This window comes from Puntigrus tetrazona, chromosome 22, assembly GCF_018831695.1.
Source record: "Puntigrus tetrazona isolate hp1 chromosome 22, ASM1883169v1, whole genome shotgun sequence".
NCBI lineage: Eukaryota > Metazoa > Chordata > Actinopteri > Cypriniformes > Cyprinidae > Puntigrus > Puntigrus tetrazona.
In genome coordinates this window covers 3,125,989-3,142,266 of record NC_056720.1, presented here as the reverse complement: position 1 = coordinate 3,142,266, position 16,278 = coordinate 3,125,989, and the positions used below count along the sequence as shown (strand labels likewise).

The following is a 16,278-nucleotide window of genomic DNA, read 5'->3' as shown; positions in this document are numbered from 1 at the left end:
AAGAGCATGCCCATCAACACAGTTGGCATCTCAGCACAGGACTTGTTTGAAAGGTATGTCTCCAAAGAAGTGTGTTTTTGCTTGTTAGGGAAAGATAACATTGTCCAGCTCCAGAAGAAATCAAATTTGTGTATTTGCATGGTATTCAGTGCTGTAGCTTAGCTGTTTTTGAACAGAACTGTAAAGCTGTACATTTCTTTTAGAGATCTGATAAAACGATAGATTCTTTGGATGTGTGAAGGATGCAATACTACTCTATAGGCACTTAATATTAAAATAAGATTGGGAAGTGGAAATTACAAAAAAACAAAAAAAAAAAAAACAAATCAGAATCATTAAAATCAATCTAAAAAAATCTAGACAGAACTCGTTTAGATATGCAGTTAGATTATTTCTGCAAGCGAGAGATTTACCTTGGGAATAAGTTGCTTGGTCTTGGGGTTCTTGTTTTTCCTGTAGAGAAGGAGGAAGAGGAGGGTTGACAGTTTGTTGAGATGAGAAGCGATGGAATATTATGTGTTAGTAGAGTGAGTCATGCGTTGGCTTGTATGACCATACGCATTTAAGAATTTTATGAAGAACGCACAAGATTTGTTTACACAACGGTGCAGAAAAGGCCGGTTCCACATTAGTTTAACATCCCTATTGAAATCCTTGAGTTTTTGCAGTGTTCTCTAGAGTTAGATCTAGCATGTACATAACACAACAGAGATGATGGTTTTGGAGGAGATCAGAACACCGTGGGAGGGAGGATTGATGGACAGTTTTATTGATGTGCAACTAATCAACGGCATTCTTAAGTACTTTAAAAGACAAGTTTATAAATTAAGCACATTCAATGTCTGTGGTCCACATAAGCAACGATTCTGAAGCTTTCCACAGCTCATAAAACATTACAGACTCAATGGGTGGGTCTCGTATAAGTTCATGCAGCATGTTAGCATGTGGACACCATTCTGAGCTTGAGCGCTAATGAAGATCACACTGCTCTCGGCTCATAAACTTTGCATTCCTTCAACATACACCACTAGGGAGCCATCTAAAAATAACTGCCATACTTGTTAGATGGATATTATTAGTGCAGGGTTAGGGGCGGTTGGGGTTAAACAGTAAATCACAAAGGCGAGCTGATAAGTAGCGCTGCATGTTTGGGAAAGTTTGGGAGTAGGGAACGTTTCAGAAGTAAGCTTAGCAAAGGGCCTCAAGCATTGGCTTTGATGCCAACCCGATGACGTCAAGGCATGAAGGGTCAAGCAAGGGGGACCCATCCATTCCGAGCCAGAGGGGAGTCAACGGTCAAACTCACTGGAGGACGTGGCGCGGGAATCGCAGGCGACCCCAGGACTGCAGCAGCTTACGTGGATCTTCCCCGTCCAACTGCAAGTCCTTAATGGAGTTGATGATTTGGGCATGCATGTCCCTGATTCGGCCCGGTGAAAAGGTAGGGGGAGGAGACAGAGGGAGTGAGGTGAGTCGAATGGGAAAGGGAAAGTACAGGAACCCAACACCAATGTAGTTAACTGACTTTCAAGATAGGATACACCCTCCACCACAAAAAAGGAAATCTCGTACAATGAACAAATGCAGGCAAGTGTGTTAAATTCCCTTAATTTGGTGAACTGTTCCTTCAAGCTTCAGTGGTGAATCCATGCTGTTGTTACTCTGGTTTTTGACCTGACGGGGTGTTAAATCGGGGGTAGGCACCCCACTCAGCAAAGGCCTGGACTCATGCACTGGTTCACTTACCACTTGGATCAGAACAACAGGAGGTCAAACAGGTAGGATTGGCACTGGGGGCTGGGGATACACTTCAACCAACCAGGAAGTGAACTCGCTTCCCTAATAAAGGATGCTTTATGGTTTCCTTCCCACTTGGGAGTGCTTAGAGGTAATAAACCTCACAAGGTCCCGACAGGGATTTATGAGTGCATGTTGTGGATTTCTTTGAACAAACCAGGTTAAATACAAACAAAGGCTTGCCCTTTGATCGCATAAAGAGAGAATGGTGCTAGCTTCTGTATTCTGGGAACATCTGAATGTGGTGTTTTGAGTTTGTTCAGAATACCAGAAACCCAGCCTCCCTGAGTCGCCGAGCTCTCCCTGTCTGACCTCAATGCTCTGCTTAAGTCCACTTACTTCTTACTCTCATAACTAGCAAAGATGTCCTCAAAAGCCTCTAGAGGGCGCTCCTCTGAATGATCAAAGGAGAAATCAAGCATAGGAGCGTGGCTGTAGAAAATAAACACCACACACACAGTCACTCGAGGGCGAACGCCACCAGCAGGTGCTGAGCTATGACCAGCTTTATTGAACGTCTGAGTTAAACTTTAGTGAAACTGATCAGAGGTCAGTAACTGAAGGGGAAACCCTTGACAAACACCAGGGGGAACGCAAAGGAACACTGCAGGAACAAGTACATTTATTAACCTGATAATTCCCACGCAATCTCTCTCAGGAACATATTTAATATCTCAGGAACATATTTCAGCGCAAAATTAAATGAAAAAGTAGGAAGTTAGAGAGCTATAGAGAGCATAAAATGTTGTCATTATGATACTTAAGTGGCTAAGTACATCCGACTTAGTTTTTTAATTCCTGAAATATAGTTAAATTTGTCTTTAACTCTGATTTGCATTAAAATAAATATAGCAGCATTTAAGTAAATAAAATGTTAGTATTTTGTTTCTTTTCCAGGAGAAGCTTGGTTTCATTTTCTCCATGCAAAATATGTTTTCTTGTCTCCTTTGGATTTTGAGATGAAATATGACCTGGACATGTTTTCATTGTAGAGTAGGTATTTGCATAAATGGGCGCATGGGATTACTGTGAGAATTGGCCTGCACTGTGCCTTTGTGGAGAGAGCATGGTCACATGATCACCTGCCAAACAAAGGCAACAGAAAGGACAGGAAGAGATCAAGTTCCTCATAATACTTCCTCCCTCTCTCTCTTTTATAGTCAAGGCCTAAGCTTACCGGTACATCCTTTCGATGGGCACGTTGGATCTCTGCAGCTCTCCTAGAGGAACTCTGGAGTTTGGTCTGACCACACCTGTACATAAAAGCACACAAACACAAACAACACTGACGGCATGATTTCGACATCCATGTCGACACCCAACACCCAGCAATCTTACTCACTTATTTTTATTATCCCTTCTTAGCCTAATCATTCTGAAATCCTTCTAAATATGACTGTTTGCGTCACTGGGCAGCTTTATCATGTGCAGGCTATAAATAACACCATCTGAGAGTTTTGAGCTGATTTGGACACTAATGTTGCATGGGTTACCCGCAGTCTTGGCTGCCCAGCGGCGGCCGGCCTCGTTGAAGGCGGCCAAAGCGCGCACCGTGGCGCGCAGGATTCCCCACCGGAACATGGCCACCGGGTCCATCCCGATCAGTTGCCGGACGTAAGCTCGGTCGCTGCTCCGCAAGAGAGCCACGATATCCGGACGCATGTGATCCGTGTTCTTCTCACGGAAATCCTGTTAATATGCAAAAAGTGGAGTCATTGTACAATTAAAAAAAAAATACATTCAAATAATAAACAGTAACATACTAAACAAAAAATATATAGATTTATTTTTAAGCATTTTTATTTTAGCAACCTTTAACAATTTTTTTTTTTTTTTTTTTTTTTTTACAGTTTTACAGTTTTTTACTTTTTTGTAAACATCATTATTTTAATTATTTGCCCAAATGAAATATTAAAACCTCAAATATTAAAATGTCTAAATAAATTTTATTGTAACTAACTATAAATTATTTTACTTTAAACCATAAGAAATGCTGTAAACAAGAAAAACTTATATATATATATATATATATATATATATTTTTTTTTATTATTTATTTTTTTCTTTTAATTTATTTTTATTTTATTTTTTTCATTAAATTTTTTCTGTCATTAAAAGGTAATTTGTAAGTAACTTAATATAATAAAATAAAATAGTACCATATCTGTTCAAAAGTTCTTATAGCTTTCAATTTCCATTATTCGGCGTGCCTCAATAAATAAACAAACCAATTAACATGTAAAAAGTAGTACTTTTTTTTTTTTAATTATTTGTTATAACTTTAAAATGCCGATTCATTAACAAATTTGTAAACATCAACTTTTTAAAATGTATTTTATTTTGTATTTTCTTGGCCAGATTAGAAATGATTAGAATAAGATGTTTTTATTATACTGTAACAATTTATTTTTTCAATATGCCATTACAGTCTTTGCAAACAATGTATTTTACCTAGCCAAAAAAGGATAGATGGATGGAGGGATGAATAAATAAAACACTTTTCTAAATAAAATGTTTCCAATGAGTCAAAGAAAACACATTTTAATAAAATTACAAATTAAATGTTTTTTAGTTTTTTTTTTTACCTTGATCTGGTATTTGACCTTTCCAGCAAAATGGAGGATGACGAAGGCCGGCTCCAACACTGGAGTCGCCACAAAGTAATGATTCTGTTGGTGCTGCTGTTTGAACTTGGCCAGCAAGGTTTTATCAGTGGCGTGAGGAAAACTACGACCAAAATTTTTTAGATTAAAATCACAAAAATCACAAAAACTGAAGCTAATCATTAAAAAATAAGCTCAGAGAGACGAAGCTTACTTGCTCTCCTCATCAAGTAAATAGAGGAGTCCAGTGGGCTTCTTGCTGATGAGGTGAATACAGCCGACGTTATCGGTGTAGTCGATGTTGTGCCAAGTGATGCCCTCGGCCTGATACTCCTCCTGCAGGCGGACCAAACACGCACTGATCAAACTGCCACAAAAAACACGAATGTGTGAAGACTTTTGGACCCTACTAACCTGTTCAAGTTTAAAGATGTGCTGGTTGAAGTAATACTGAAGCTGCTCGTTGGCGTAGTTGATGCAGAACTGTTCAAAGCTGTTGGTCGCAAAGTCTTCGAAGCCGAAGATATCCAGCACACCAATAGACAAACACTGAAATATTGGACACACGGCAAGATTAAGGGACCTTGAATCTCTGTGGCGCGGAATCTGATCGCTGCGATTTCGTTCTTCTTACCGAGACGGACTCCTCCATGTCTTTCTTATTCAGCAGCGCGTGATTGATCCTGAGGACGATCCAGTCGAACAGGGCGCTGTACAGAGACTTGGCCATTGAGTCTCGAGCGGTGATGGCCTGCACAAACCACACTCGATTAGCTACGAAACACCTGCGAGCTCTGCTAAAAGCGGCGTCCGAAAGCGGACGGCTCTAGCTCACCTCGCTGTGGCTGTAGGGCAGAATCAGCTTGTCGTTAACCGTCACTGTTTTCCTCTTGGTGAGAGCCTCCACCAACAGCTCCTCCTTAACCTGGACGAAAACAAGTGACGTCCATAATATACAACTAGAGCATCCAATCATCTAATCAAATCAAATCAAATCAACAAGGCAACAAGGAAGAAAAACCATTCAATAGATAAACACAGTAATATAACAAAGTAAAAATAATAATGTGTATTAATACTAATTTGCAAAAAGGTTTTTGCATTTTTTATTGTGCAATTAAAAATGTTGCACTGCTGTACTATAAAATAAAAAAAAACATTATTTTAACAATTTTAGCATTTTATTACTACATTTAAACAGAATTTTACTGTAAAATAAAAAATATAATTATTATTATTAATTTCATTTTATAAATATTTTACATTTATATTTTATTTACATTATAAAAATGTACCCAATAAAAACACACTATTGGATTAACTATAAAAATACGTTAAAAAAAGGCATTTAATAACAGTAGAAACAAATATTATTATTATTCAATATAATATCAATAATATTAAAATTTGTGCTATTATTAAATAAAATAAGAATAGAGTTTGTAGTTAGATTGCAAACACTGAGAATTTATTTTTGGCAGATTTTATTATTTCATATTTGGGAAGGTATCTATAGGCCGAGTCTGTCACACAGCTACTCGTAGTCATGCAGACTTTTTACAAACTGTAATTACAGGCCGTTCCATAACTTAGTTACATGATAATTACCTTTTATTCATGCAAGTACAATAGCTCCTACTAAGTATCTATTTAGGCAATTACTCCGTATTATGACACCTTAAATTAAAGTGTTACGAAAATCGCATCCCTGATGGAAAGTTTACCTTCAGCAGGTCTGAGAGTGTGGAGAGCACCTCCGGCGGCCCCACGTCCAGACCTTCCTCTCTGCCGGACGACTTCTGACTGTACGTCACGTTACCCAGATACAAGATGGCCGACAGGACGGAGAATATCCTACGAACCCAAAAAGTCTTAAGATACTTTGTTTCCTCCTTCGACCAGTCTGAAGATATTTACCGTAAGCGTCAGACTCACTGTCTCTTCGTGGCCGGCAGGAAGCCAACCATCTCCATCGCCTGCTGCAGTCGCTCGAAATCGTGCCGGAGATCGTCCGCATCTTCTATCGTAAAGTTTTGCTGCAAACGGAAACAAAAATAAAAAAAAAAACGTTACAATTAACGTTAAAGCTGCGTGACTCTGGGTATACTGAGAAACGATTTCTTTGTCTCCTACGATTCTTACCTTAACATATTATTCCAGATTAAGTTGACAACATATTGTTCTATTTAAAAATTTTCTTACACATTTTAATATACATTTAAAATATATTCAGTGCACCAATTTGTTTTTATTACAATTACGAAAAAGTGGTTTGAACGAATGATTCAATGACTCAATACCTCAATACCAGATGAATCAGCGTTTTTGAACAAATCTCTTGAACGAATGACTCAATGACAAATATATTTTTAACAGTCACCTTAACGCACGCACCGTAAACTTTCAAAAGTTGATTTGCTCCACTTTTATCACTATAGCAGACATCAGTGTTTAAATCTGAACTATAAAATTTCATCCCAGTATTTCTGACAATCTGGATGAAACACTGTGTGGTTGAAAAGCAGCTGTTTCTTACCTAAACATGGTAAAACTCTGTCAACGCAGAATCTCACGGCAAAGGTTTAATAGACACAGGAAAAAAATGGGATTGCAGGGGTGCTTAAATTAAGATTGCAATCTTTTCGCGATTAATCATGCAGCCCTACGAAGAAAGCGCCAAAATCAAAGGGCCAAAGCGCAACCTGAAAATTCAGCATGAACTTGGCCGAAAACCAAAACGATGGCCGTAATTTTGTGCATCGCTAGTAACCACTGGCTATGAGGAATAAGAAGGCTGTATTATTTGTAAAGCGATCATCTACATTTACCTGCTTGAGGTAGAAGTATTCTTCTGGCTGCAGGAGTCTGAATTCGCGGCGCTCGTCCTCCGACGCACCCACCAGCAGATAGTAAAACACGTGGTAGTTCCTGTGGGAGAAAGAAAAAACTACTATTCATTCACGGCAGTTCGACGAGCTACGCTTACGAACGAAATTTAAAGTAAACTTCACGTTGCTGCTAAAAACGCAGATAAACGTATTTCGGTATTAAAATACCAATGAAAAATATGTATGTTTATTTACCATTTTAATTTATATGCAATATTTACATTTAAGTAAATAATTAACCGTGAAATTAAAAAACTAACATTTCATTTTAAAATGGTAACTTTCGGATCAATTGGTTTACGTGACTGATTCATTAATAACGGTGCTAATTAATTATGCCGATTTAATTTTCCCCCAACGAATGATTCTCTCATTTATTTATTTAAACGTATTTGTATATTTCTTTTATTTATTCATGCATTACATTTGAACAAGGCGCTATCTTACTTCTGGACCAAATTATTTGCATGAACCATTTGAATGAATCACTTCATCCATAAACCATAGTGCCATTTTTTCCTGCTGATTTAAATGAAAATACTCAATCCAAAACAGTCTTTTTTTATTTATTTACTTGCACATGAAATTTATAGAAGGTGGTATTTTTTAACCAATTAATTTACATTACTCACTTGAACGAATCAAGAACTACAGCACTAGGATTTTTCGACTCACTCGAATGAATCGGTTCGCTAGAGTAATTCACAAAAGCACATGCTACTTCGTCTAATTAGTCAAAGCCATCCGGCAGCATGCTGAACTCTTTGAGAAGCTCGAGTCTGTTTTTCAGGTTTTGCAGGCTGATGATCTGCAGAGGTGGTTTTGAGCTGATCTGAGCTGATAACAGTGAGGTTAGAGCTGTGAGAGCGATGGGCCGACAGATACGGTGGGAAACATCAAACCAGCCTGGTTTTCGTCGCAAAGCAGACGTACCTCTCGTTCTTCTCTCTGGACACCAGACGAGACTTTTCCAGAAGATATTTCTCAACCACGGCCCTGAAACACAACGACAAACCTCAGTCTGACCCAAAGCAGCACTTCGAAAATATATATATATATATATATATATATATATATATATAGACTGTACAATTGTTTCTTATTCTTAGTTATTTAACTCTCATTAAAGTTAGTCTCCGTGTGGAGTGTGTAGTTTTGACTCGATGAAGTGGAGCGAGTGGAGGACAATAGAGCGACTGAAAGCGTCCGGACGGCTTTATTGACTCTCGGCTCGTTCACACTCTCACGGCCTTTGTTTAGAGAAACACAAGCGCAGCATTGTGGGTAAATGACGCAACAGTGTTCGGTCGAGAAATACCCAGGCAACATTACAGTCCAACACCCAAACATTAAGGATTTTTGCTCTATTTTAATACAGAATATATATAACTTATGTAAAATTAATTCATTCAGAACACAAAAACATATTTAAATCCATTCTAAAAACTAAATCTGCTGAATCGCTTTAACCTCAGGTAAACATTAAACCTCTCGTGTGAATAGAAAGAAGAACAAAGTGTGATTACAAACAGATAAAAGCAGAAAACGGACAGATAGTGGTTCAGATGACATGAAAAATTCACCCTGAATGAGTAGAAAAAAAACAAAAAACACAGAAAACGCTCTCAGATAAGATCTCAGCTCTTCTGAGGAGGAAGTGTTTCTGTGCAGGAGGAAGCAGCTCGTGTGATGTCAGACTGTGTGTGTGTGTGTGTGTGTGTGTGTGTGTGAGAGAGAGAGAGAGAGTGTGTGAGAGAGCATGAAAGAGAGAGAGCGTGTGCCTGTGTGTGTGAGTGTGTAAGAGAAAGAAAGAGTATGAGAGATGTGTCTCTCTGTGTGTGTGTGTGTGTGTGTGTGTGGTGGAGAGAGAGTGTGTGTGGGATAGTGTGAGAGTGTAAGTGAGTGTCTCTTTCTTTGTGTCTGTGTGTGAGTCTGTCTGAGAGTGCGAGTGTGTCTGTGCGTGTGCGAGAGTGAGAAAAAGTGTGTGTGAGAGTGAGAAAAAGTGTGTGTGAGAGTGCAAGAGAGTGTGTGTGTGTGTGTGCGAGAGTGAGGGAAAGTGTGTGTGTGTGTGTGCGAGAGTGAGGGAAAGTGTGTGTGAGAGTGTGAGAAAGTGCGAGCGAGAGACTCACCCCCGCACCACGCCGCTCTCCAGGTAATTAACCTGGATGAACTTCCCAAATCGGCTGGAGTTGTTGTTGTGGGCCGTCTTTGCGTTGCCAAACGCCTGCGAGAAAAACAGCAGCAAAACAAACCGGACACATGAGTTTGTAAAATGAGATTTGAAAAAAAAAAAAAAAAAAAAAAAAAAAAAAAGAAAAGTTGTATTTCGCAAGCTATGCGTTGTTTTTCATGACAATTATGAAAATTATTACACACATAGTAACTGATTATTGCAATCATTTATCAGTAATAATAAAAAGAAATAAAATAGCTAACAACAACAAACATATAATTATTATTAATCATCAATAATAGTCTGAAAATAAATATTTTATTACTATTGGAAAAAAACAACTGAATAAAATAAAATTAACAACAGTGAGTATATAAAAAATTATTTAACTAAAACCTGATAAATATGATTTATTTCTCTTTCGATATACTTCTATATAAATAAATCCTATTACTAATAATTATAAAAATAGAATAGAATACAAAAATAATCTAATTAAAAACGTAATATAAATACTGATGATTATAAGGATGAGATATATATATAAAAAAATAAAAAAAATGAACAAAAAATTAAACTATAATACGAATTACTTTTATGATTTGAAGTAATTTCTATTAATTCTATTAATTAATGATTTTACATTATGATTTAAATTTTTATTTATAATTTTTTATTTTTTAGATTAATGGATAAATTGGACAAAGCTCCAAAACGCACACATCTGAACGCTTTATAAATTGAACCTCCCGTCATAAATCAGATGAACTCCCTCTACATTAAAGCCCAGTGTTTTACGTTATGTTTTTTATTTTGTGTTTGCTTCGTCACGATCGCCAGACAAACAGCTCAAGCACGTCTTCAGAGCCTCCGGCTGATTGGTCGAGGACTCCTCCTATGAGGAAGCTTCACGCGAGCCGCGAGAGGAACGACGACGACGACGACGACGACACCTGCCCGGTCTACTTCTCATTCTGCACTCGTGTCTGGGAGTCAGCTTTCCACAGATTTACGCGACAAAGCCGCGGGTCTCTGCTTCCGAACAGAAACTGGAACTCCGACAGCAAGAAATCCCCTTAAAGCTCATCTGGACGCTCGCCATTCAGCAAATTAGCAGCATCTCAACACGGGGTTTAACAAAGACCAGCACAGACATGAATTAAATGATCATTTTAGTTTGTTAATATTCATTTATAGCTGATGGTTTGTATTACTATTATTTAAAGTGAGTAATAATTGTACGTTTAAAAATTCTATATTAATGTATTATATAAAATAAATAATAAAATAATAATTATAAAAATAAATATTAAGTTATATATTTAAACAGTAATAGTATTGTGTAATATATATATTATATATTACATTACACTTTATACAATGTTATATTTATATAAATATTTAAATACATTTAATAATGTTTATTAGTAACAAATCCTAAATTATTTATTCATAAATTATTTGTTTCCAATTCACAGATTAGATATTTCATATAACTAAGTGATCATAAAATCTGAAAGTATTTAAATCGTTATAAAACAGTGTCCAATGTCGTTTATAATTAAAATAATATTAATTTATATTTAATTATATACTATTACTATACATAATATTAATCATTTAAAATAAATGTTTTACAAATATATATATTTTTTTAATATATATATATATATATATATATATATATATATATATATATAAATAAAATATATATATATATATATATATATATATATATATATATATATATATATATATATATATATATATATATATATATATACATATATATATATATATACACACACACACACACATATATACACACACATACATACACACACACATACACACACACATGTGTGCATTTAAATATGCATGAACATTACTAAAATACGTAATAATAATAATATTAATATATATATATATATATATATATATATATATACACATTAGTGTATACATGTAATAATGTATATATACTAAATTGATGTTTAGATCACAAAAGAGCACTGTATATCCAAAGACACCATGTAAAACACTTCTTTTGTACGCGCTGGTGCCCGAAGCGCACGTGCACCCATCTGCTGAAATCCAAGCCCTCCAAACAATGCATCTGGATTCAACAAAGGCCCTATTCTCAAAGCCATTTTATTAAAAGGCCAGCAGAATCCTGTTACTCACAAACAGCACTACGAGATGCTCACATGACCGTTAAATATAGCTGCTTCTCCTTTTATTCGCGGCCTCCGAGCCGTCGAGCTCAAGCGCCGGGGCCCGAGACGATCCGGTCATCTCAAGTGAGCTGCGTGACTCCATTCATTTCCAGAGTCTTCAGCGCGAACACAAAAGGACGACTCGGTTGCGTTGCGATATCGGGTTAGCTGGCGACGGCGTGTACGAGCGCTGATTGAGATCCCCGGCACAATGGCACGTCAAGCAGACTACAGTTTACACGTTATCTGAAAAGTGTGTGGAAAAGATCCTCAAATAATACACAGTATTAAATAAATAAAAAAAACTATAATCAAAATGTATTATATTGTGTAATGCGGTATGTCGCGCAATTTTGCTCAATTTGAATAGATATATAAAAAAATGAGTTAGCAATCTTAAATTGTAAATTTGCACGATTTTCGTAATTTCGCAGGCATTTTGTGTTTTTTTTTAAATCTCTGCCGCCTCTATATACACAAGTACGTCATCTGTAGAACTGTTTTGAGTCACATCGTGAGCGTTTTACCGTTTCTTTTGAGTAAAACTAACGTCATATCACTACAAACAGCGACCTAAGAGTCTTCACAGCAACGTGTCAAAATAAAAGTTCAGTTTAACTTGAAGAAACTGTGACAGAATCACTACTACTATTAATTTAACTACTTTTAACTACTATTATTACAAATTATTAAAATAGTTGAATTTGAAGAAACTGTGAAAGTATATATGACACTACTACTATTAATACAAATTATTAAAAATATTTCAAAAAATATATTTACCAGAATTTGTTTAGCAAAAACTTTCAAATACACACAATAATAATTATTAATAATAAAAACAATAATAATAAATCATCTTATATTTTCTTTTATAAAAATGAAGAAATTGATTAGAGATTTTTATTATTAATATTTGATTAAACCTTTGAAAACAAAATACATTAAATTTTCAGAAAACGGAATGTGGTATTAAATAAACTAAATTTGAGAAAATACAGCTTAATTTAACCAAAAAAAAAGAACTGAATTTTTTTTAATAATAAATGGAATCCAAAAAAACTGAAAACTATTTCCAAGAATGTTGAAAACAATAAAACTGATTTTGGGGAGAAAAAAAATTAAAAATTCAACGGATTTCAAAATGCCCTACTAATTTGAAGTACTACGGAAAAAACAACGGTGATGGCTGCCCTAGCATTAGCACACACTAACTTTAGGGAATGAAAAGGCACAAAGTCCTTATAAGAAAAATACTGTCATCCTAAAAATGGCGCAGCAGTTCATGAATTGTTCTACCAAACACAAATGTGATCTGAGAGTTACAGTGTTTCACTACAGTTTAAAGGCCTGCGAATGCATTCAGCTCTTTAAAAGACGTCTTGCTGGAAACTGGAGACGATCGGGGTTATTAGGTCTCCAACGCGACTGTAACGACAGAATGGACTCTTGGGCCGTTTTATTGTAGACTTTTCCACATGTCGACATCCCCCCGTGCCTCATTACAGCCGCCCCACCAAAAATAGCTCAGACCTTCACAGGAGCCAAAGTCCACCACACAAGACTAACACAAAGCCGAGAGTTAAACAATGGTCAACGAAATGGCCATCACGGCTTCCTAAGGAACAACATGCAGACTCTCGACACCCAGTGAGCAGACCGGCAAGCTACCACTTCCTGTTGCAAAAAAAAAAACTGCTTCCCGTTGAAGTGATCAGCCAAAGGGAAGTTTCTGTCTGCGGGCTGCAGAAGCATTTCTTCAGAAGACTCGAACGCATGTATAAATATGAGCGTTACGTGCGATCGAAAGCCGCATGGTTGCACGGAAGCATCTGAAAACAGAAAGCAAAGATGTCTGCAGAGTCTCTGAACTCTTCTGTCATCCGATACTCAATGAAGTAATCCATAAAAACCATTTGGAACCGGAATTAAAGCTCATTTTTGGGCTAGAAGGATTCCCAACCGTTTTCCTGTAGGGTACGTTTCCCATCAACAGGCGGCTTTCTCACCCTTGAAGATGCTTTTTCTGGTATTTAGTATGCATGCGTTGGCGTAAAGGCCAAATATGCGTTTAAACAAAGCAGTTCGTTTGTAGGAGGGGGATTACGAAAGAGAGTAGCTCCGGTGAAAAGCCGTCCGAAACCGGTCGGACGTGTCGGCCGACGACAACAGGTGCCAAACATCTCTGTTTACATCATGCAAGTCGAAACGGAGACAATAACACGCGGCTTTCAAACGAAAGGATTGTAAAATTACAGTTTACATTGAGTCACGGTCCACAGATTTGCTTTTAATAGAGTTTAAGGTGAGGTGCCTCGGGAGGTGACTATTAAAACCAGTCAACTATTTCAGAGTCGGACGTTTGGTAGAAGAAACCGGGACTAGGTTAGCAAAGCAGAAAATTCCGGAAACATTCCAGAGACAGAGAGCTGCATCGACATGAAAATTCTTGACTAAAACTGAACAAAATGAAACACTGGGCCTTAATGATAAATAAGAAGTCCTTGTGTGTTTGTGTTTTCCCCACATATTTTTTAACCACTGCATTAATTGAATATTTAGCATTGTAGCAGACATTATACCGATAAAGCACAATTTAACAAACTTATAAATTAGTAAAATAAAAAAAATGAAAAAATTTCTACTTTGATCACAGCAATCAATGGCTTACTATACATTGACAAATAATAAAACGGAACAATTAAATTGCAAAAACATAACTTTTTTTTTTTTTCACTGTGGCCTCCAATTAATCTCAATTTAACTGCAGTTGGGTTATTTTGACTAGGTTAAAAAACTAAAATACAGCTAACTAAAAAAAAAAATTTAACGATAACGAAAAAAACACTATTTAGGAAATAGACTAAATGCACTTTTGAGTCTGTATTAGAAAGTATTACATTCTGTAGTGTATTTACGAATTATTTAAGGCCATTTCACAATTTCAATCATCATCCACCCTTCCTCTTCTCGTTGAAGAGCTGTGAAGACACTGATAAAGACTCTCACTATACACAAGTTGCTATTTAACAGTGTCGACAAAAATGCATTCTGTCTTTTCGCTTATTTTTTCACTCAAATAATTTAGGTTGCAAAACGTTCGATGCGCGCCAAGTTAGAAACTGAACATCAGCCGATGTATCCGTCAAAGTCGAGCAGTCAAAATAATCACTATTCTCACATGTGGTAAGCTGGACAAGAAGGATCTTTGCGTCGACTTGCATATGGAAACACTTCCAGAGAATAAAAGGAATATTGTGTCCTTTCTTAAAAATCAGCACCAATCGAAAGTCTTGGAAGATGAATGAGACAAATCGACTTCATGAGACCATAAAAGGAAGAGAAACCTCAAGGAGATCTGACTCCTATCACTGAAAACGTTTGGATTGAGGCTCGTTCTGGTCTCTGTGTTCAATTGACCAGTTTCACAGGCAGCTTCTCACCACAAGTGCAGAGACGCAGGGAATATTTTATAATGAAGCCTGCCAAAAGACAATGACTGTGCTGACTGCAGAGAAATGACTTCTAGTTTCAGAAACCACAAACACTGGGGTAAGCGTCAACAAAACCTGCCATCTTTCATCTCTTTTGGGACTTGCTACACGAGCAGACTTTATTCTGATAAAGAGGGCCGAGATAAGAAATGACACCAAAGAGTTTCTGATGACATAATGTGTACAGGAAACTTCTGAAGTACTGAGAAGAGATCTCAGAAGAAGGGTGGGTTGGTTTCATCTAAGTGATAACTTCAAAAACAGAACTCGTGTTAAAAGGGTGAAATCTTAAAAATGACTTTACAATAATCTTCAAAAGCTAACCCTCAAGCTGGGAAAGTAATCGCAACATCCACCCTAACCATTCTCCAAACGCGCTCTTAAGTATTTCCAAGATTGAGGGATGCCACCACCGTAAACCGCCGTGAGATAGAGTTGGGGAAGGGTTTCTGTTGATATTTTGCAAAATAGCAGAATGTGCCTGAACAGGTTTATGGGACCGAGCTATAATTTTAAAGCAAGAGACATAAAACAACACGAACTACATGAGACACGACCCCCTGAGGAAGGCCTCCAGATGTAGGTTAGCCGGTACTGCAACATGAGCTAGGCAAGTACAACAAGTTGTGACCCCGGGTTTCAAGCACAGACTTGTGGGAAAGCACTGTGTAAATAACTGATCCAAAGAGCTACAGTTTACAGTGAAGAGAGATCTGTGCGTAAGGTTGTCATTATGGTTGTTACGAAGCATTGTTCAAAGTAGAGTGCTCCTTCCAGACCCTACAATTCCAACCAAACAGCTATTTTGTAGAAAGAGGCCTCCGAGGATTTTAATAAATGAATGTATTATGCTTAAATCAATCCCATTTATTTATATAGCTCTTTTAACAACACAGATTGTATCAAAGCACTGAACAGCATAAAATAGGAGAATATAAATACACTACACAAACACCCAATCAAATTTAGGGTTCTTTTATGAGTATTTTTTGGTCTTGACAACTGCACACCACAGACCTATTAACAAACTTCCTTTATCTTAGCTATCTCAGCAACTACAACAAAACCTGTGAAAGGTTTTAAAACTCCAGAGACTTAAAGGAATAG

At 36.9% G+C, this 16,278-nt stretch overlaps 1 protein-coding gene across 20 annotated transcripts in view; it reads right to left on the bottom strand.

Moving 5' to 3' along the window:
- The window catches only part of LOC122327293 (unconventional myosin-IXb), a 39,381-nt gene that overhangs the window by 11,315 nt on the left and 11,788 nt on the right, over positions 1–16,278 (bottom strand). For 15 of the 20 annotated variants that reach the window (XR_006247629.1, XR_006247630.1, XM_043222531.1 and 12 more), the window contains exons 3-17: positions 9,418–9,512; positions 8,222–8,284; positions 7,229–7,328; positions 6,336–6,436; positions 6,125–6,254; positions 5,236–5,325; positions 5,035–5,151; positions 4,815–4,949; positions 4,615–4,736; positions 4,383–4,524; positions 3,291–3,486; positions 2,975–3,050; positions 2,137–2,229; positions 1,307–1,420; positions 414–453 (exon numbers count right to left, since the gene is read on the bottom strand). Coding sequence is in view for 18 of the 20 variants with exons in the window: in XM_043222531.1 (XP_043078466.1) it covers positions 414–453; positions 1,307–1,420; positions 2,137–2,229; positions 2,975–3,050; positions 3,291–3,486; positions 4,383–4,524; positions 4,615–4,736; positions 4,815–4,949; positions 5,035–5,151; positions 5,236–5,325; positions 6,125–6,254; positions 6,336–6,436; positions 7,229–7,328; positions 8,222–8,284; positions 9,418–9,512 (1,614 nt within the window). In the remaining 2 variants the exon portion in view is untranslated. The remainder of the gene's footprint in view (positions 1–413; positions 454–1,306; positions 1,421–2,136; positions 2,230–2,974; positions 3,051–3,290; positions 3,487–4,382; positions 4,525–4,614; positions 4,737–4,814; positions 4,950–5,034; positions 5,152–5,235; positions 5,326–6,124; positions 6,255–6,335; positions 6,437–7,228; positions 7,329–8,221; positions 8,285–9,417; positions 9,513–16,278) is intronic. The other 5 variants (XM_043222540.1, XM_043222525.1, XM_043222526.1 and 2 more) reach the window with 3 other exon arrangements.